The sequence below is a fragment of the Caenorhabditis elegans genome, chromosome X (genome assembly GCF_000002985.6).
Source record: "Caenorhabditis elegans chromosome X".
NCBI lineage: Eukaryota > Metazoa > Nematoda > Chromadorea > Rhabditida > Rhabditidae > Caenorhabditis > Caenorhabditis elegans.
In genome coordinates this window covers 15,725,581-15,746,978 of record NC_003284.9, presented here as the reverse complement: position 1 = coordinate 15,746,978, position 21,398 = coordinate 15,725,581, and the positions used below count along the sequence as shown (strand labels likewise).

Sequence of the window (21,398 nt, the reverse complement as noted above, 5' to 3'; positions counted from 1 at the left end):
GGAACAGTTGGCCACTACTCAAATGTGTGAAACTGTGTTGGGAGACAAAGTTATCATGATGTTATCCATGACAAACGTGTGGAGAACTTTTTCTTGTTTCGCATTTTTAGGACACCCCGCCTTTATAGTTTTGCGTGACGTTGAACCAATAAATGAGTTCGAAGAATGTTGTCTCACAGTTACGAAAGTTGATGTGTTTTCTGAGCCAAACTAGGCTGTATCATATGTGTAAATAATAGCTAAAGGATATTATCAGTTTTCTAGTTGATGAATTTGCAATTATATGAATACTTTTTTCATACCTGGAGTACTGCCATTCAGGGCTGTGTAACTGTTAATTCGGCTGGTAGGAAAAATTTATACTTTTTATGAGGCTATTCAAGTAGTGTCGGAAAACAAAAAGTGTAAAAAAGTGACGTCACAACTGTATTCACGTACTCAAAACATGTATTTTGATACAGTTGTGACGCTATAAATGTATGGAAATACATAAATATAAAGCAACATTACTTGAATAGCACCACTATAGGGTTATTCAAGTAGTGTCGGAAAATTAAAAAGTTCAGAAAAATTACGTCACAACTGTATTAAAAGACATGAAAAATGTATTTTAACGGTGTAACTGTTTTCATATGTAAATATATATATATATATATATATATATATATATATATATATATATATATATATATATAATTGTTTATATGAATTTCCCGTCTCACACTTTTAAAGCATATTGCATGTTATCTGGAAAGTTGCGAAACAAAATATTTCAATTCAATTTTATTTTATTGCAAACTGACAGTAATTTTGATATGAAAACACACCAATGATTATGGTTGCTACAATTTAATTTTTTGCTAAAAGAAAAAAGTGTAAGTTGGTTAAAAAACATATATACGGAGACATTTCGAATTATCAGTTATCCTAAGCCAACAAGTGTTACTGCAGCTTATGCATTTCTGTACATTTGACCAGTTACGGGAGGTAGAGGTTTTTGATGGCCTCCCATGTAACATCTATAGCCGATCCAAGAGATGACTCCAACGATGGCAACGAGAATGATGAGATACGGCCAGTCAAGTGCTTGCATTGTGCTCTGAAATATTACGCATTAACATGGACTCGGGAGTTTAAATAGAAACATACAACCACGCACTATTTTTTTAAATGAACTCTCAACTGCTAGAACGCGTTTCAAGGTGTTCCGGCAATGCACAATGTTCTGAAAAATTTTAGGGATGATTCTAAATTTCAAAAAGAATATCACAGGTAAAAAAATACGAATCCCAATTTATTGTTTCCTGAAAGATAACATTAAACTGTTTTGTTTCTCAACTGACTCTCCATGTTTTCGAAAAATTCGTAAGATCTATTTTCATTGACGTGTTGCGTTATACGTGTAGAATCATAATTGGCAGACAACTGATCATCAAGCTGAGTCACTGAGAGCTGAGCAATTCGTCGTCTTTGTCAGCAATTAATCAATTCTCCAATGAGTTGATGTGAGTCACCGGCTTGTACTTTTATAACTGGGAGTACTGAACTAACTTCCTGGATTCAAACATCTGAATGAACTTTGAACATTATTTCGAAACACATCGAAACTCTGATTTGACCATGGAAACGAAATAAAACATTTTGATTAACAAAATTATTGGTCAAAATTAGTAGACGAAAATATAATTGAGTGCTTGGTGTGATGCAAGGGATCTAAAAATTAATTATCTTTTATGAGATTTTAGTATGTAATTATGAAATTATTAATAAAATTGGGGTGTATCCAAAACGCGTCAAAACTATATTCATTTTAACATAAATGATTTAAGTTATCAGAGTTTTTATTTTTTTACTACAGAGGGCAAATCGGTGTTGGTGTAGTTTGCCAGTGAGCAACAATTTTATGTATTTGAGTTTTTTTAATGGCATATTCAGATTCTGCTTTTTAAAGATTTCAGACTTCGCCTCAAGTTTCATAGTTCTTATAGATTGAGTGTGATGATCCACTGACTGTTAAATTTTCAGGCGAATTTTAAAGGTGGAGAAAAAATATGAGCTTTTGAGGATATTCAAAGCTATGTCGCATGTTCCGACCTCTACAATGTTTTGATTCAGATAATTAAAACAAAATTAAAGTATAAAAAATGTAGGAGAAACAATTTTTTTGGTCGACTTCCAAAATTAAGAGTGACAAAAACTGAGTAATTGTCACTTTTTGACAGTAAATAAAAACATTTTCAAAAATTTATTGAAAAGTTTCATTATGATCATGTTGGCACCATAGCAGTATTTTTCACATTTTCCCCACTGGCGCTCCTCAAAAACTACATAATTTTTTAATTTAAAAGTATTTCTGCTTCGGAAATTTGTTATAAATCCTAATGAAATGGTTCACAAGAAACAAAATTAAATTGCAGTTATATTATAAAACAGGTAAATAAAACAAAAGATATGGAAGAGGTCTCGACGATACACTTAATAAAACAACGTAGAAAAATTTATTATCACTCAAACTGAACTAAAACCAAATGTTATAACTAGAATTTCCGGAAATGCAGCAACAAATTTAACACTGTTTCAAAATTTTAAAAATTGTTCGTCTTTCTGACCTTTTTTTGTAGCTTTTCCAATTCAAGCAAAAACCCTCAAAGCAACTTATAAAAAACAAAACAATCTTGCATATCCATTTTCTAAATTTATTTTAAAAAACACTGAATAAAATTTAGCAATTTTGAAAACTTTGTCCAATTTCGTTAAACAGTTTGAAAGTTGGCCCGGGGTAATTGGTCAGCAGAAAAAAGCTACTGCAGTCTTGACGTGTTTTTATAACAGCCGAGCATAATGATAGCAAATCACCAAAGCGACTTGGTCCTGTACGTTGATAATTAGAGAAACAATATTGCAACAGTGCATTTGAAAATTCTTTCTGTTGGGTGTTGAGAATTGTTTTTCCATACAACGAAATGTTGATGTCAGCTGGAAAATTTATTTTTTTTACTTTTTGTTATAGGTCAGCAAAGATTTTTTGGTTTAAAAAAATAGAACTCACTTGGATTACATGCAAATAAAACTGCCATGAGAAGATACTCTTCTTTTGTTACTCGTAGTTGAATCATTCTCCCGACCAACTGGCTTTTTATAACATTTGCAAAATTTTCAAGCTTCAGCGACGGTTGAATTGGCAAAATGTTAGACCCATCTGGCATCGACATATAACATTTTTTATCGGACATTGCTTCATAAGACAGTGAGATCAAAGTGAAACATTGGTGGCAGTGCTTCAAAAATAAAGCTCGATCACTGAGATTCAAATCTTTCACGGCTGGCAGTTTCTTCACAAAGTCAATTGTGGTGTTGATTTGCAGAAATATCCAATCATTTAATTTCATTTCTAAAGCCTCAGGTCTAGGAACAAATGAAATTTTGCTTGGTAGTTGTGCGATTTCGTAAATTGAAGGATCCGTTTGCGAGACGCAATGCGAGCTTGCAAGGGTCATCCGGGTCAAGTTTAAATGGTGCAAGTTTTGAATCAAATCATAAATTCGATCGGAAGTTTTCATATTGAAATTTTGATCAGTAGAGTTGAGTGTCATTCCAGCTTTGACGCATTTCAGGAGTCGGCAACTTTTGCACGCACTTTTCCAAGTGCTCATTTTTGTTTTGTGGCATAAATTTCGATTTGAACAAGGACTGATTTCTGTCTTGCTCACCTTGGCACGACGGAAAAACAGTTTGCAAGCATTGCATGAAATCGCCTGAAAAAAAGAAGAAGTGACTTAAACTTAGACTTAATGAAAGGGGTTTTTCGCAGCGAATATTGCAGCAATGCCTAATAGAAAATTATATAATTATTTTGAAAATGTTGCTGTAGTACACATTTGTTTTCAGTAACTGTGATGTAGCCAACACTAATATGTATATATATTATACATTTTAATAATAATTTTGTTTTGATCTTCAAAAAATGCGGGAGTTGAGACGCAGACATCTCATCTGATTTCGCACGGTTAAGGGCGTGTTGACGTCACAATTTTTCTGGAAAAATATTCCCGCATTTTTTGTAGACCAAACTATCATGAGACAGCCTGACACCACGTGCGATTCTGAATAAACTTGATTGCACTACTATAAGTGTTCGACTTGTAGGACTGCAGTAACCTAGGTGTTTCGTAAAGAATATAAAAGCTTATACATACATATTAATACAAACACTCAACATCTTTTTTATTTTTAAATACATACCTAAAAAATTTGAATTCACAATACGTGCCTATTAAACACAAATTCACAAAACTCTTACCCCGTAATTGAATAAACTCGTCTCTCGGTCACAAATAATGCAGTTTTCGACTTTTCGAAAGTGGGTCATTTCTGCAACACGTAGAAAAAAGGTTGGAAAAGGAATCAAGGAAATTGTTTGAGTTTCTAGTTTGATAAGCTTTGCATATTATTTATTTCTTGTCAAAAAGATTTTGTTGATTACAAATTAGTTTCATAAAGTTTCAGAGAAAATGAATGAATAAACGGATTAGTGGATAGGATTAGAATGTGGTCGAAGCAAACATGTATCAATAGTTCATACGCAGACGTATAAAGAGTGAAAAACGACTAATGTCTATTTTTGGTCGCTTTTTAAAATGCAGAGTTGATATTCATGAGATTTAAATTAACTCCTGAAAAACTTGATTTTATTCAAATTAAAAAAAAAATTAAACTAAACAAAAATATAAAAACCTTAATAAAAATAAAACACTCATTACATTAAATGAAACAGAAGCACCGGGTAATAGCTGTTTTATAAAATGTTTTCTAAACAGTTCTAATGAAAAAAAGAGCAAAAAAGTTTGCCGTCCGCAGGGTTCGAACCTGCGCCCTCCTGAGAGGACTGCGACCTGAACGCAGCGCCTTAGACCACTCGGCCAGAACGGCGATGTTTCCCCACAGCATGGTGATTGTAGACATGCCCCCTTTTCCCCGAGAAAGAGAAGTAGGCGAGTGTGTGTGTGTGTGTGTGTGTGTGACGAGAGTGCGCTGCAAAAGAATAGCTAATTTTTTTGTGATGCATAACAAGCTTTCATGAGAACTACAATTACTTCATTTTTTTATAACTTCGCTGTGAATCGAAATTTTAGTGCTCAAAGTTATATTACTAAATTTAAGATAAACAACAACTATACACAGTCTCCTCACGTAGAACTGACCCAACAAGCGGGCTTGCGCGTTTCTCGTGAGCGTGGGAAAATTTTACCGTTGAAAGGCGATTTCCTTCATTATTTTTCACTTTGAAGTCGGTTTCATGGTTTTTACTTAGCTAACAATTGTTTCTTTGACTGGAAGGAGGGTAGAGAAAAAAGAAATTCCGAATTTAGTGTAAAAATAAGGACCCTGCCTAAAAAAGTAAAATCAACCAAAAATTGAGTTTTTCTCAAAATTTTTCATGTTTATCATCAGTTTTCGGTATAAAATTGTTTTTCTTTCAAAATATAGTCTTTGATTGAACCTGATGAAATTTAAATATGAAAAAAAAACACGAAATTAAGCATATTTCTCAAATTCCCACGCAATGCACGAGAATCGCGCCAACAAACCAAGTTCCAGCTGAGGAGACTGTGCTATACAATATCTCCATGAAGACCCGAATCACCAAAGAGACCAAATTAAACAACTTGACAAAAATAATAACATTATAAATTCATTTAACAGGAAACAAGTCTGGCATTTGCGTCACTGGTATTTTCCCAATGGGAGACAATGGAAACAATAGCTAATACACAGTAAAACGTAAAAAACAGTTTAAAGTCGTCGTTTCAATTTTTTCAATTTTAAATTGTTGCTAGAGAAGTTCTGAGGTATGTTATGCAATGCGTGTTGAAAAAAGAACAGACACCGCTAGGCCTGCTGAATGGGCCGAGATGGGCCAACCCGCGGCCTACTTTTGGGCCGGGGTGTGCCATGCCAAAAAATAGACCCGTGCTCACAAAAAACTCATCATAGGAATTGAATACTCAATAAAAGGAAATAGCAAATATACGGTGATCTGAATATAAAAAAAATAAATTCCGACTTGACTCGAATTGTCCAAGTTTAGAGGCCCTGAAAGTGTTTATACTAGAGTGAATCTAATGATATTAAATTTAGAACGCTGATGTTTTCAAAAACATCAATGTACCGTACTTATAATAATTATAACTCGATAATATAGACATCCGTGTACAGATTATTCCTCCTTAGAGAAGATACGTCTGCGAAGCTATAAAAATGATACTTCTCTAAGCAGATTCTATTATTTGTTTTAATTTTTTCTCAGATTGGGTAGTCAAAATTATTTTTACTCTTTTCAGATTTTCAGAGAATGTCGACAAGTTTTACTGTTAATCTTGAAAATGTGACGCTCAGCTCAACGACAGAGATTTTGACATATATTCAATTGACATACGGAATTCCGTCCTTTTTTATGATGATCTTCACTTTGTTTCTTATTGCGTTCGGGAAAGTGTACAAAAGTAGCTTTTACACTCTTGTCATATTTGATTTGTCTACAGTAAGTCTTTTGTAATATGTGCCTTCTTTTTGGATGTTATTCCAAAAAATCAAATTCTTCTCAGAAGTTGCAGAAAAAGAATTTTAGAAATTTAAAAACGTCGTTAACATATTCGAGCGGATGTAAGCTATAACTTCTTAAATTTTTTCTCAAAAATTTGAGGATCCGTAGTTATTTTTGAACTGGGCTGCAACCGTTTTCGGCAACCGGCAATTGCCGAAGTTGCCGAACCCAAAAATTTTCGCAACCAACAATTGTCGAAGTTGCCGAACTCAAAAATTTTCGACAACCGGCAATTGCCGAAGTTGCCGAACTCAAAAATTTTGCAGCACAGCTCTGGTAGGTACCACACACTCAAATAGTTGATTATGGAATTTGAGCTATGTATACCATTGTTTTAAAAGACTAACTTCAATTCAGAATATCTGCGTTTACCTTAACACATGGATCGCGATCCGGATAGAAATGCATCCAAACTTGGTATTCTTACTCAAAGCTGTGGAATATACGATTCCCGGCTCTTTGACTTGGTTCAAGTACTTCCCTTATTGGTTTTTCCACATGCACTTTTGGACATCTGCTTTATTAACTGTTCATAGACTTTCATCAATATTTTTGTTCCATCGTTATGAATCAGTATGTACCTTTTTTTGTTCATTTTTCAGACATTTTGTCAATGTTTTTTTTTAGTTCTGGTCGCGTTGGTACTTTATTTTGCTAATATTTGCAATAGCTTGTATCTGCAGCCACTTACCAAAATATCTATGGACAGGGTTTCTATACGAAGTTTATATTATTGATGACGTTTTTATTTGTATTCATTTTCCCTTGGCACTCAAAGCGGCATATAATGTTGTTGCTGTATTCTCGGTAATATACTTCCTGCTTAATCTGTCAATGGGTTTGATAACAGCATTCATGGTATCTAAGAAATTCCAAGGTAATAATTGAGTGATTTTCAAAAAAAGTAAAACTTTTTTTGATGAGGGTTTTGTGTACGGATTTAGTAGATCACAAACATATTTTAGAAAGAAAAAACATCAAAATAAATATTCTGAAAAGTTCTGATATTAATATCTAGAAACTTTTAGAAAAATCTAGAAATTTTCGAAAACATCTGGAAACTTCCGGAAATTTTTAGAAAAATCTAGACAGTTCTAGAAACTTCCGCAATTTTTTAGAAATATATGTGATTATGTCTCCAAGCAGTGAACGTTTTTCAATTCAAATTTTTCATTCTATTCTACACTATTCACACAAGACGTAATCTATAAAAATTGTTCATCATCACGGCAGCAAGACATCATCGTCACCATCATAATCCCCGAGGTTGACTCCAAAAATTTTTCCAGATGTTTTCGAAAAATTCTAGATTTTTCTAAAAGTTTCCAGATATTTTCAGAAACTTCCATTATTCTGAGCCTAAACCTAAGCTACCCTCGGCAGCCTTTAGCCTACCCTCGGCAGCCTTTAGCCTACCCTCGGCAGCCTTTAGCCTACCCTCGGCAGCCCCTAGCCTACCCTCGGCAGCCCCTAGCCTACCCTCGGCAGCCCCTAGCCTACCCTCGGCAGCCCCTAGCCTACCCTCGGCAGCCCCTAGCTTACCCTCGGCAGCCCCTAGCCTACCCTAGGCAGACCTAGCCTGCCTCAGGCAGACCTAGCCTGCCTCAGGCAGACCTAGCCTGCCTCAGGCAGACCTAGCCATTCGAACGTGCGGTTTTACCCGGCTCCCTCGCACTTAGCGAGGGTAGAAGACATGCGGCACCCAACAACGACCGCCCAAAGTTCACCGATAACCCAGGAAGCTCCTGAAGGCTTGAGGGAGAGAGTTAGCTGGCCCTCCGCCAGGCCAGAGATTCGCTTTTGCAGGACCCTGGCAGACCCCAAAAATTCACCGATAACCCAGGAAGCTCACGAAGGCTTGAGGGAGAGAGTTAGCTGGCCCTCCGCCAGGCCAGAGATTTGCTTTCGCAGTGCTCTGGCAGTGGTGGGACAACAATATGAAGGGAGGTCATCTTCTGGATGTACGGACAACTCACGAGTTCCGCTAGTTGCAGTGGAAAGAATGCAGGTTACTGGGAACACCTATCGATCGTAGAAGAGACGAGCGATCTAAATTTCAATTAACCACAAAAACTTGAACTTTGGAACGATTTGTAGAAACGATTTGTAGAAATGAACGCTTTGTTCCTTACTTTTGTTCACGTATTTAAATTAAAAAGTGGAAAATGAAATTTTAGAAAATTAAAACATTTTGGGGGGAACGAAACCCATAAGTACCATTTAAACGAAAATAATTTTAAAAATGCACGAATAAGATACATTGGATTTTTTAAATTTCGTAAATGAATTTTTTTGCTGACACCTTGGCGCAGGAGTGAATCTTTTTACCGTTGAAAAATAAAATTGTTCGTTACTTAGCGTTGCAACGAATTTTTTCGCAGATTTCGAACTTTACTTTTGTTCATTTGCACAACACGAAAAGAAAGACCAGAAAAATAGAAAATTTCGTCCACATTTCTACATTTCGGAGAAATGCACCAAGAAGTGCAAGCAAAAACGCGAAATGCGCCAGTAAGCTGCCTCTACTGCACTTTCGATACCGAGGAGGCTGTGGAATGTAATATATCAGATAGGCATTGCCGCGCCGATTAAGGTCTCTAAAACTATTATATTTTTAAATAAACCAATTTTCTGAGTAGCGCCAGTGAGGAAAGTGTGAAACACTATTCCTATGATATCAAAATGATTGAATGGTATAATAAAACTTTTCAAACAATTTTCAAAATTTTTTTTATTTACTGTCAGAAGGTGACAATTACTCACGTTTTGCCAATCATAATTTTGTAAGTCGACCAAAAAAAAATGTTTTTTTTCAACAGTTTTCATACCGTAATTTTGTTTTAATTATTCGTATTGAAGCATTGTAGGGATCAGAATATGCGACATTGCTTTAAATTTCCTCAAAAGCTAATGTTTTTCAAAACTTTGGCAATTGGTCAAAACTTTGGCCGGAAATTATGAAAAGTCTGAAATATTTTTGGTCGTTTTGGATCATTATAAGTGTATTTAGACGAAATTCCCACTGGCGGTACTCCACCTTAAATTTTTCCTAAAACAAAAAGAAATTGTGAAAACAACTTGAAGAAGCATACACTGAATGGGTTGATAAACACATAAAATTCCCACCCCTGCTAGTCTTCGCCAACTAAACTACTTTCCTTAAACAAACTTTAAAAACTTTTCAGGAGGAAGTACTCTCAATGCGAGTATCTCCAGAAAGCTGACAAAAATATCGCTTACCTATTCAGTTGTCTACACCTCGGAGGTTATGTGGAGTGTACTAAACTCTTGCAACTCATATCTAAACTTTCTACCCGATTTTTTCCTTAAATTCAACAATATGCTGTTAGTTTTTGCGTCTGATATTGTGAGTTATATTTATGAATTCAGAAAGAACATTTATTGATTTTCTTCCAGTTCACATTATCTCTACCTTTTATTCTTTTGATCTACGACTCAAATGTGAAAAGTGATTTGTTTAGGATCACCAAGCAATCTGCACCAGGAACTTTGCTTGTACTCACTAATTGATTTTCAATAAAGTCTGCGTAGTTATTGTTGGCTATTTCACGTTTAAACATTATTTAGATGTTCATGTTATTTCATTTTTCAAAACAATGTATCGCAGTTTTTTAGCTAAGGGGTGAAAATCGTATATGAAAAATAAATCAATAAATACTGCACTGAATTACACATAGCGAAGGGGCAACAATGACCGTCTTCGCGATACTCTCTAGTGATGTAAATGGGCAGGGGGGAGTACAGGAGGGTGTATGAGATTTTGACAGAGAGATAGTATGTATGTGAAAATGAATAATGTATGAATGAGGGGTGAGCGGCAAACGATTTTTTTCGGCAAACCGGCAAATTGCCGGAATTGAAAAATTTAGCAAATCAGCAAATTGCCGGAATTGAAAAATGTGGCAAATCGGCAAATTGCCGGAATTGAAAATTTCCGACAAATCGACAAATTGCCGGGATTTAAAATTTTCGGCAGATCGGAAATTGAAGTTTTGCACAACAAATTGCCGGAATTGAAAGTTTCCGGCAAATCGGCAAGTTGCCGGAATTGAAAATTTTCGGCAAATCGGTAAATTGCCGGTATTAAACATTTCCGGCAAATCGACAAATTGCCGGAATCGCGAATTTCCGGCAAATGGACTGAATTAAAAATTTCCGGCAAATCGGTAAATTGCCGGTTTGAACATTTCCGGCAAATCGACAAATTGCCGGAATTGAAAGTTTTCGGCAAAATGGCAAATTGCCGAAATTGAAAAATTTTGGCAAATCGGCAGATTGCCGGAATTAAAAATTTCCGGCAAATCGGCGAATTGTCGGAATTGAAAATTTCCGGCAAATCGACAAATGGCCGGAATTGAAATTTCCGGCAAATCGGCGAAATGCCGGAGTTGAAAAATTCCTGCAAATCGGTAAATTGCCGGTATTGAACATTTCCGGCAAATCGACAAATTGCCGGAATTGAAAGTTTTCGGCAAAATGGCAAATTGCCGAAATTGAAAAGTTTTGGCAAATCGGCAGATTGCCGGAATTAAAAATTTCGGGAAAACCGACAAATCGCAGGAACTGAAATTTCCGGCAATTGGCCGGAATCGAAAATTTCCAGCAAATCGGCAAATCGCCGGGAGTGAAAATTTCCGGCAAATCGGCATCTTTCCAAAATTAAAAACTTCCAGAAAATCGGCAAATTGTCGGAATTGAAAATTTCCGGCAAATCGACAAATGGCCGGAATTAAACATTTCCGGCAAACATAATTTGCTCTTTTTTGGAATTGCGGTATGTTGTTTTATCTTTTGGATACGGGTTTCAATCAATAAACACCATTAAATTTTTTTTCTGAAAAGACGTCAACAAAACCAACACGCACAAAACACTTTTCTAACCTGAAAAATTCCGTGTGACCGAACAAAAATTCATTGCAAAAACTTTTAATTTCAGACTTCCTCCTCACGAAATGCGCTAAACTCGAAATTCTTGAAATAGTTTTGATAACAAGTAACATATTTATAAGATCGATTGTGATGAGAAAAAAACAGTTTAAAAAAAACATGAAATTGAACTAAAAAGATAATAATCAAAGTTATCAAGAACGTTTAAAAAATTGGCTCAGGCTTTGGATCCATGAGCAACTCTTCCGGCTTCTTTTCCATGTGCGTTGGCGGAATATGTTTTGGCTCACTCGGTGCGGCGGCCACTTGTTTCGCAAGGTGAGGATTTCGGTTTCTCACAACTTTAATCATGCGTCTTGGTGAGGCAGATGTTGGCTGATTTAAGAGATCCGTTTTATTCTCTACCGATTTTCTTGTTCGGTAACTCATTGAACCAAATGCAGTCGTTAACATTCTTCCTAGACGGACCGCTGGTTTCTCTACGTTCGTTTTGGTTGGTGGTTTTTTTTCAACGGGGCTCGAAGATTCCACGTGGGTAGGTTTGTTTTGAAGAAGCGTAGGTACTAATTCTTCTTCTTCTTCTTCCTTTTGAGGCGCCCCAAATGATTGACGTATTCCCTCCATCTCGGATGAGCTTGATGAGTCTGTGGACGTAGAAGGCTGGTTTTGTGCACGTGGCGCTGTAGTCAATGCGTCTTTAAGAGTATTAGTGCGAAGAACGACATTCCCTTGAACTACAACTTTCGGAGGTCCGGTTCCGTTTTCAAAACGCAAGTATTTCTTTCCATTGACAACACAGAACTTTAGTGGCGCAGATGGCGGAGTGGGGGAGCTTGGCTTCTCACCAAATGCATTACGAGCATAAGAAACTTTGGATTTGTGCAAAAGCGCCTCGTCGGCAATTGAATGACCTTCCAAAACACGCGTTGCTAGGTGAACATAGTCAATTGGAGTTTTCGTTTTTTTTGCGTTCCATGAGATACTCGATGATCCAGCATCATCCTGTTCAGGCGAATGAAGCTTTCGCTTTCTGCGTTCTACAGTGTTCTGCATCTCACTTTGATTGGGAATATACGGTTCACTAGGTGCATCTTCACTGTGATCTCGATAAGCTTTTGCAGCTGCAGCAGCAAACTTGTTGTCAAGAATATCCTCGATTTTCCGTCTCCGAGATGTGAAACGATTATCTTTCCCATTGATGAGTTGAATGAGTTCTTGCTTATCAGCATCACTGAGGCTAAGATTATGATTCAGCAACTCATTTAGATTCGTCGATGGAGGCACCTTAAACGAATAATTTTTTAAATTTTTTTAAAATTTTCACAAGTGTCACAAGACTCACCGATTGCAAAAGCGCAACCAGCTCTGAGAACGGTTTGGGAGACGGTTTACTGAGAGACCCATTGACCATCCTTGGCACGTGGTTACGGTAATAAGATTTAATGGAATTCTTGAATGAGTAAAGCGGAGTGTTCGACGTAACCTTCCCTTTGTGCAGGTCGCCGACTCTCTTAAAACATTTCACCGTTGTAGAACAACGAGATATGACAATCAAACCTTCAGTGCTCTATAGATATCATGGCCACGCATCAATCTGTCCGGTGGCATCTCATTGATCTCGCTTTCCGTTTTAGCTTCAAAGGCGTCGCACATCATTTCGTACTGAAAAAGTGGTGTATGGTTTTTTTTAAACTAAAATCTCTAAACTAAAAGGGGGCAGGATAGCTCAGTCGGTAGTGGTGGCCGCTAGCAATCTGGAGGTCACAAGTTCAAGTCCAACCTCACCACCTAGGTTTTCATCCAGCCTCTATTGGTAAGTAGAGCAGTCCACGATAGGATTATCGGCCACAGTCCCCGGCTAGGACGTGGCTTAAATTATAACTCAGTGGGAGCACCACCTGAATCCCAGATCCGTAGTGCATAGGACTTGAAGAACGGATCGTCCTTTAATTCTTGTTTTCTAGTCTAATGTATTAATATCGATCACATATATAAAATAAAATAGAGGTTGTACTAAACAAAACACCAAAAATTTTGAACTTTTGCCATGAAAATTATAAATAAAATTAATAACTTTTAAATTAGAATTTATGTTCTAATCAGCTTTAGAAAAGTTTTCACAGCTTTTCAAACTTAACTATTTTGAAAAAAATACTGAACAACTTACTACAAAATCAACATGATCATAGCACATCCTTAGCCTCTCATGACGAATCGCTTTCTCTGCAGTTGCCATTCTAAAGTGGCCAGACATCACTGCCGCCATCAAAACTTTCACAGCTTCGTTATCAGTCATTGCAATGCTTTCTCGCATTAAAAGAGCCTTCTCGCAGAGTATGCACGGAGTCAGATAGGTACAATACGTGTAGTCACTCGGTTGAGATCCCTCTCGTGTGGCACGGGGTTTCGAGGGGCTGGGTTCACTTGGAAAGTGTGAAAAAATTTCCGCGCTACTTTTGAATTGTCCCTTGCTTGCAGCCGCCGTCAGAACATCCTTCACGCTTTGCGTTGGTGTTGAGTTTGGAATTGTATTCGCAAAATGCTTCATGATCGAAGCAGACTCAGCTGATTGTTCTTCAGTTGCTGAAGCTTTTTTCTCTTGGAGCTGAAACCATATACGCATTATTATGAATAATCTTCAAACATTTCTGCTTACCAATCGAACAGATTCCATTGACTGGGTAGGTGTTTGTATTGTCTTGACTTTTGGAATTGTCTTTTTTTCAGCTTGTACATTGGAGTTTGGCTGAAACATTGAAGATAGAACACTTCTTATTCAACCTTATCATGATTCAAAACGACCGAATATCATAATAAAACACTCCAAAAATTTTTAGATCTTTCATAATTTCCAGTCAAAGTTTTGGCATATTGCCAAAACTATGAAAAATATGAGCTTTTGAGGAAATCCACAGCAATGTCGCATGTTCCGACCCCAACAATGTTTTAATACAAGTAGGCAAAACAAAATTGCATTTTAAATGTAGGAGAACATTTTTTTGTCGACTTCCAAAATTATGATTGGCAAACACTGAATGATTGTCACTTTTTGACAGTAAATAAAAAATTTTCAAAAAATGTTTGAAAAGTTTTATTTTGATATTTGGTCCTTTTGGCACTAAAGGAGTAGTTTTTAACAATTTCCCCACTGGCGCTACTCCACCTTTAACTAGATATATCAGAAAATGGGAGAAAATCCTTAAAAAGCCATACCTCTCTTTTGACACCAACAACAACTGCGGCAATTGGGTTGAAATGCCGGACGAGCTCCTGGAAACATGTGAGCTGCAGAGCATCCGTTCCAATGCCGGCACTTTTAACAAACTTCATCGCTAGGGCATTGCATTTCTTGTTGAAAGCCATCCGATCGTTCGCCAAGCTTGACATTCGCATAGCATCAACGTTTTTCATTCGAAATTTTCTTTTCGCAATGATTTCTTCTTTTTCATCTGCCGAGACAACATCTTTAGCTGGAGCCGCTGGAGCCAACATTAGGAATCTGAATAAGTGATAGTGTATGATAAGCAAGATAGGAAAGTAAAGGAAAATTGTCATTTGGTGATGTGAAACCATTTGGAAAGAATTAGAAAAAAACCAGTTGGCATCAAATTTCGGTGAACATTTATAAAACTGATATAAAACTACAAAATATAAAAATGATGAGATCATCTCATCATTGTGAGGTTTCAGATGAATGATGATTAAAATAAATAGGTAAAATAAAAGTGGTAATTTTAAGGGCAATCAAAGTAACAGGGTAAAACTATGCGTATGACTTAATCATCAAAAACATCAATGGAGAAAAAATTATATATAAAAACAACAATCAGGAACGGTGGATGAAAATATTTCCACTTATTCGTTGCTGGGTGGTGTGGGGGTTGGCAGCTTATTAGCATCTTTGCGCGGTCGTCCGACTGGCTGAAAAAATATAAAAATAATTCAAAGCATATATTTTTCAAAAACTCACTCTTCCAGCAATCTTGGGCTTTTTAACAATTGGAGATTCTTCATACTCTTCCTCCTCCTCTTCCTCATCAGCAAAAGCAAAGCTTCGTCTAGCAACAGCTTGTCGAATCAATCTTCCACTTGGTGTTTTTTCAGGCACGTATTCGCAATCTTCGCCGACAATTTCTCCGTCTTCGAGTTGTACGTAACCTTTCTTAAGTGCACGTCGTTGAGATGTTCCCGGATTGTAGTCGTAGTCGGTGAGGCTTTTTTCAGCTTCTGGTGTTACACTATTCTTGGGATACTTCCTTGGGCGCCCTCTTGGGTTCGGAGTATGAGCAGGTGGTGTTACCAAGTTAAGAGGTCCATCCTCGTTTGACAACTCCCGCTTTCTATAGGTACGTTTTATCACTGGAGCATTGTTGTAAACTGCTGCTTGACTGGGCTCGTCGTCTGAAGTCTCTTCCGTTGGGGATCTTGACATTTCTTCATATTCCTCTTCTTCTTCTTCTTCCTGAGTATATTCAACACCGTCGGGGTTTAACATATTCGCCAAATCAATGGCTGAATTCTTATCAGTTCCAGACTTGCGCTCTTTGAGTTTGAGGAAGTTGTTCCCTTGAATGATATACGTGGTCTCAACTTTTTCTGGAGCAGCATCTGGAATCATTCCTTTCAAAAGTCTACCACGACTGCTGAACGCTGCATCTGGGAAATGGCTTCGGCAAATTAGGTTTTCCGTATTGGTGTGAAGTCGGGCTTCAAATTCTGGTCCAAGCTTATCCACCCATCTAGCCAAACGTTCCTCACTTCTCGGGACACGAAGCATTCCACCTCGGTCGCCACGTTTCGAACAGAAGCAGCAAACGCCCGGATTGTCGCATTCCTCATTTTCAGACGGTTTGACAGTTGGGAGCTTGAAATCTTCCTGCTCTATAACCTTGACAGTTCCGTCATGCTGATCAGCTTCCAGAACTTGCTTGCGTGGCTGGCGAAAGAGTTTCGGTATGATTTCTTGCTCATCCACATCGTTTCTCTCTGGCTCAGGTTCGGGCTCGCGGTAGTCAAAGTATTGTTGTCCAAGTTTCTTCAATTCCTAAAAACAATTAATTTGTTTCAAAATGTGCAATTTTAAAAACGGAAACTTACCGCTGGCGTTTCACGAAGATGATTATTTCTTTCGGCAAAATCGTGAAGAATCTTTCGAAGTTGTGAAGCAATAATGTGTGGACGGAGGGCGGAAACAGTGATCAATGCGTTCTGAATCAAGTCCAATGGGCAAATCAGAATATCATCGGCAGATTTCAGACGTAGCATCTGGTAGATCTCGTCGAGGGTCTCCAGGAAATGGAGACGGCAAATGTACGTTTTGCTCTCACGCGCCATGAAAAGCTGTGCCTGTCCTAGAGTAAATTCTCCGCGATAAATACAGCCCAACATAATCAACAGCTTTTCATTTTCAATCGTCACATTCTTCAGACGCTCGTGGATTTCCAAGTGACCACATACTGCACAGCGACGGTTGCAAGCTCTGCGCTTCTGGAATTCCATAGTCACACGATGCCTGAAAATTGGAAATGAAACTGAGGTTCAGAAAAAAATATAGGTTACCTTGCAAACGCATCTTCTGCCGATGCGTCATTGAGATTATCACTGTACATAAGCCGTTGAGCCCCAATTAAATTGTCATAGTCGGGTTCTCCGTTGAAATCGTCCAGTGGTTCCAATTTGAAGTCATCCCTCTGTACTTTTCCATTGATCGAAGAAGGTGCTCCTGACTTTTGTTCGCTGTTTGGAAGCCTCAGCGCAGCTCTCATGGGTACAGTTTGGTTGAGCCTGCCTGTGTGGTCTTGTGAGTTCAGTGCATACTTGTGAACAAAATTTTGCTTTTGAGCAAACTTCTGCACAAAGTTGTGTGAATGAATTTTTTGTGGAACGGTGCCTTCACTTGGCCCACATCGGATCAGTTGCGCAGTGGTAACATGGGATCTAGCTTGTGCAGAAGTTGCAGTTGATGGTGATGAGCTTTGCGACGTGGGTAGTTTTGAGGCCAGTACTACAATTTTCCGTGGATACGAAGATGGTCCTTGTGAAGAAGCAGTCGTTCGGTTTGGCACCGGATCAGTTGAAGGATGATTAAAATCGTCTTCATCCAGTGGTTCATCCTTTATTTTCTCCAGCAGCGCTACGTCTTCAGTTTCTTTCTTGATTTCCTTTTCTGGAATACTGCAAACAACAGCTTGAAGTGTGATAGGTTTCGGAGCTGGTGCTTTGATAAACTGTTGTGGAACAGTTGGCCTTGGCACAATTGGCACATTGGCTGGTCTCGGTGGCAACGGCCTCACTTGCAGCGGAATCTGCCTGATTGGAACAGCCTTGAGTTCTTTCCCATTCAACGGGATTGGTCTTCCTTGAGCCAGTGTTCTCGGTGGAGGTGCTGCACGAGGGCGGATGATTGTTGGAGAGGACGTCGCTGGGCTAGATGTACTTTGCAGGTTAGCCACTGGAGGCTTCTCTTCTTCTTTCGGCACGTGTGGAATGTCATAGTTTGCAACTGTTGGCATCGGAGGGTAGTGATGGCCGACAATGGATTGCACATCTCGATCAGAAGAGATGTTGTCAACTCCGTGTGCATAAAGACCAAGGTGAACCTGCTTCTGAAGACGACTTGCAGTGTTATTTAAAGTCTCAATCATTGATTGAGAAATGACATCCACCGATGCTCCTTTTCCACGAAATGTTTGATAGTTTCCAGCAAGTGCCAAGCAGTTCTCGAGGCGTTGATGAGAGTAGGTGTGGCAGATGTGTTGGAATTTTCCACCGTTCCCAAAGTAGTACCCAGCGTCTATAGAAACTGCAGGACTTGCCAAGTATTCACGAGCAATCACCGCCAAGAATTCCATATCCGTCTGACGCATTCCCCACCAATGATTCGAATTCTCATTCTCTTCGGGCCGCTCGACAAATGAAGTTTGACGATAATAAGCAAACTCCTTTTTAATAATATCATAGCGCTGTTCTTGATTCAGGATCGAAATATCTTGATAAAAGTTTTTGTCATTTTGCAGATCAGAGTTTACAAAGTCGTCGATGACTTTTTTCTCGAGCGATCTCCAGGTTTGTGCTGTATAAACCGTATCTCTGTAGGCAAAACGTGGATCCAAAAGAGTAGCAATATCGTATCGATCCTGTGATGGTCCTGAAGTAATCTCTTTGAATGAAGTAGTAAACGAATCGCGGATTCTTTTTTGGAAACGATATCCCATTGAGTTCGATGCAATAAAGTTGCGAATTGACATGATGGCTGGCACAACTTGAGAAATCGAATTGTTCGGTATGCTGAGCTCTCGACAATGTTTCATGCATTGTTGAAGAAGGCGCTGGAGGTATATAAGGTGGTTGAATGTTTCATTGTCAATGTAGTGGAGGATGTCTAATTTTCCACAGAACTCGGTAAACGTGTCGTGCTGAAAAATATTGAGAGTTTATGATTGTTAGGAATTGAAAATAAAAACTCACCCAAACAAGACATCTTGTGAGGAAAATCGCAGTGGAATGCCAGTCGCCAGAGTCAATACTCGGAATGTCGAGTTCCGCATTCTTTTGCAATTGCATTCTGAAATTTGTGGGTTTTATATAAAGGTTAAAAACGCTAAATTTACCTTCTAAATTTGCTATACATATCCGAATTTTGTTTCATATAACGAACAAATGTTCGCAATTGTGTCAGCCCACTGGAAAACTCTTCAATTTCCATCAAATCGGCCACAAAACGGGTAACGTAGTTGTAGAAGCAAACGTTGTATCGTTTGACAACTGCACTCTCTTCAACCAGCTTGCAAATCTCTTCGTTTGGACACACAATGTTCGTAAACTTGACATTTGAGAAGCTGTAGCTGTTGACGGAACGACGAATGTTTGTGAGGAGACTGTTGCTGTCTAGCCTGAAATTATTGCAAATATTTTTAATTTTACGTTGCCATTTTTTCGAAAACAACTTTAAATTTGGGAATAGTAAACAGTGATCACGTACCGGCAATAGCCGAAGTTGCCGAACTCTAAAAATTTCGGCAACCGGCAACTTTTGGTTGCCGTAATTTTCAGTAATTCAGTAATTTTTGGGCAACCGGCAACCAGGTTTCAAAGTTTTCTTTTATTGGAATTATATTTTTGAGCGTTTTGAAAAAAAATTATAGTCGTTTTTTTTCGTTTACAGGGAAATTTTAGCATTTTTCAGGTTCTCGAATGTTTTTTTTTCTGTGCTACAAAATGTTTGACATTGATATCGGCAATTGCCGAAGTGCCGAAAAAACGTTCGGCAATTGCCGAAGTTCCAGAACCCAAAGTTTTTCGGCAACCGGCAATTGCCGAAGTTGCCCAACCTAAAAAATTTCGGCAATCGACAATTGCCGAAGTTGCCAAACGCAGAAATTTTCGGCAACTGGCAACTTGGTTGCCGGTTTTAAAACATGCTTGTGGCACCACAAGGACTAAATATCAGAGCTAAAAAATTCCAATAAAATTTTCAAATTTTATACATTTTTTGAAATTGGAGAAAAAGCTCAGTTTTAGATTTTGGAAATCGCCGATTAAAAACAAAAAAAAACTTCCAGTTTGATGATCTAATTTCCACTTTTCAAATATTTTTCGAAAAGTCTTAGTGTGATATTTGATTGTTTTGGCACAACAATTTCAACTATACCCAAATTTCACAACTACATTTGTTTCATTGATGTTGTGATTTTCAAACTAAAAATTTCCTTCCAAAAAACTTACTCGGTAAGTAGCAATTTCCGCAGATAAATCGCATTTTTGCGCTCGTACAAATCCTCAAAGTAATGAATCGAAAACGCCAGATACTTTTCGTCCTCATCTCCACAAATGTCGATGGTAACACTGAGTGGCCCAACAGTCTTTGTGTAATTGACTTGCGGTTTAGATGATGTGCTGATTTTGTCCACAAGTTTTTTCGTTACATTTGTAGGTGGAATCACACAGTTCGGATCCACGTGTTTCATAAGCTCCAGGAAAGCTGGCTCATGTGCACATTCGAACGGAATTCCTTGGCTGATGAAGAAGCGAGCCATGAGCTCAGTTGTCTTTGGGTCCGCATCAAGATGGTGGGCAGTCTCCTGTGTTGGAGCTGGCAGGGTACGGTGACGTAGAATTCCACTTGCTCTGACTGCTGGTGGGCGATTCACGGCATCAAGCGTCTTTTGAATTGCTGCTGCGCTTCTGAAAAAATATGTTTTGTTGAATGTGGTTGGAATGCATTTGGAATAGAAAATTATCAATCAAGAATAAACGTACATTGCACTGCTACTGCTGGAAGTCGGAATTGATGCCGGGTTTGATGTAAGTCGTGCTGTTTTTAGCGTTTGCATAATTACCTGAAAATATAAAAAAAATAATAAATTATTCGGTCATCATGCAAGGTAATACGTGTAGAAAGACAACAAGTTTAATCAGGAAGTACGGTAGGATACAATACGCTAAGAACAAGATGATAGAATGGTTAAAAAGTCATTATTATTTGAAAATAAAAGTTAACCGAAAAAAAAACGGTGAATATTTGAATTCTACAACTTTTACTTGACTGAAAACTTCAAAATGTTCACTCGAATTCAACGAAAAAAGCACATAATTTTGTGCGTTTATTATAAATTTTCAAATCTGCGTGCGAGAGGAAATACAATGCGGGAACGAGAGAGTAGAGAGCGTGAGGCAAGTGAACCATTTGAATGTGCGGCGGGGAGGCGACACGCAACACGACCGCAACGCGCGGTGTTGCGGGCCAAGCGCGCGCGTTGTGGCAAACGGGACGCTTATCGATTTCAGAGAAGGATGGGGGGGAGACTGGAATAATGGAACCTTGCAATGTGGTTCGAGACTATGGCAGGTGGGCAGGAGAAAATAGACAATGGAGAGGAGATAGTGT

General features: G+C 38.1%; 4 protein-coding genes, 1 long non-coding RNA gene and 3 other non-coding genes across 8 annotated transcripts; 3 read left to right on the top strand and 5 right to left on the bottom strand.

The window, feature by feature from the left end:
• Positions 1-774: 774 nt before the first annotated feature.
• linc-115 lies at positions 775-1,260 on the bottom strand. The gene is made up of 2 exons (NR_102242.1): positions 1,160-1,260; positions 775-1,099 (listed from the first exon to the last, which is right to left on the bottom strand). It is a non-coding gene; the product is annotated as a long non-coding RNA linc-115 (long non-coding RNA).
• Positions 1,261-2,014: 754 nt separating this feature from the next.
• Positions 2,015-2,035, top strand: 21ur-15505. Its single transcript, NR_072799.1, has one exon.
• Positions 2,036-2,680: 645 nt separating this feature from the next.
• nhr-255 (Nuclear Hormone Receptor family) lies at positions 2,681-4,369 on the bottom strand (the record flags this gene model as incomplete). Its single annotated transcript, NM_078189.4, has 3 exons — positions 2,681-2,976; positions 3,050-3,755; positions 4,301-4,369. The coding sequence occupies 3 exons, from the start codon at positions 4,367-4,369 to the stop codon at positions 2,723-2,725; spliced, it is 1,029 nt and encodes a 342-aa protein (NP_510590.1). The 3' UTR covers positions 2,681-2,722.
• A 455-nt stretch (positions 4,370-4,824) lies between these two features.
• On the top strand, positions 4,825-4,945 carry ZK678.11. Its single transcript, NR_072798.1, has one exon. It is a non-coding gene; the product is annotated as an Unclassified non-coding RNA ZK678.11 (non-coding RNA).
• On the bottom strand, positions 4,846-4,929 carry ZK678.t1. Its single transcript has one exon. It is a non-coding gene; the product is annotated as a tRNA-Leu (tRNA).
• Positions 4,946-6,352: 1,407 nt separating the features above from the next.
• On the top strand, positions 6,353-10,135 carry srg-64 (Serpentine receptor class gamma; the record flags this gene model as incomplete). Its single annotated transcript, NM_078188.2, has 5 exons — positions 6,353-6,541; positions 6,962-7,177; positions 7,232-7,481; positions 9,790-9,971; positions 10,022-10,135. 5 exons carry the CDS (start codon positions 6,353-6,355, stop codon positions 10,133-10,135), a joined length of 951 nt encoding a protein of 316 aa, NP_510589.2.
• A 1,478-nt stretch (positions 10,136-11,613) lies between these two features.
• On the bottom strand, positions 11,614-15,011 carry lin-15A. The gene is made up of 6 exons (NM_078187.8): positions 14,726-15,011; positions 14,169-14,258; positions 13,680-14,117; positions 13,070-13,174; positions 12,855-13,022; positions 11,614-12,796 (listed from the first exon to the last, which is right to left on the bottom strand). Exons 1-6 carry the CDS (start codon positions 15,002-15,004, stop codon positions 11,717-11,719), a joined length of 2,160 nt encoding a protein of 719 aa, NP_510588.1. The 5' UTR covers positions 15,005-15,011; the 3' UTR covers positions 11,614-11,716.
• A 106-nt stretch (positions 15,012-15,117) lies between these two features.
• lin-15B lies at positions 15,118-20,850 on the bottom strand. The gene is made up of 8 exons (NM_078186.7): positions 20,771-20,850; positions 20,237-20,695; positions 19,123-19,404; positions 18,980-19,076; positions 17,072-18,927; positions 16,610-17,024; positions 15,483-16,556; positions 15,118-15,433 (listed from the first exon to the last, which is right to left on the bottom strand). The coding sequence occupies exons 1-8, from the start codon at positions 20,842-20,844 to the stop codon at positions 15,368-15,370; spliced, it is 4,323 nt and encodes a 1,440-aa protein (NP_510587.1). The 5' UTR covers positions 20,845-20,850; the 3' UTR covers positions 15,118-15,367.
• Positions 20,851-21,398: the final 548 nt, after the last annotated feature.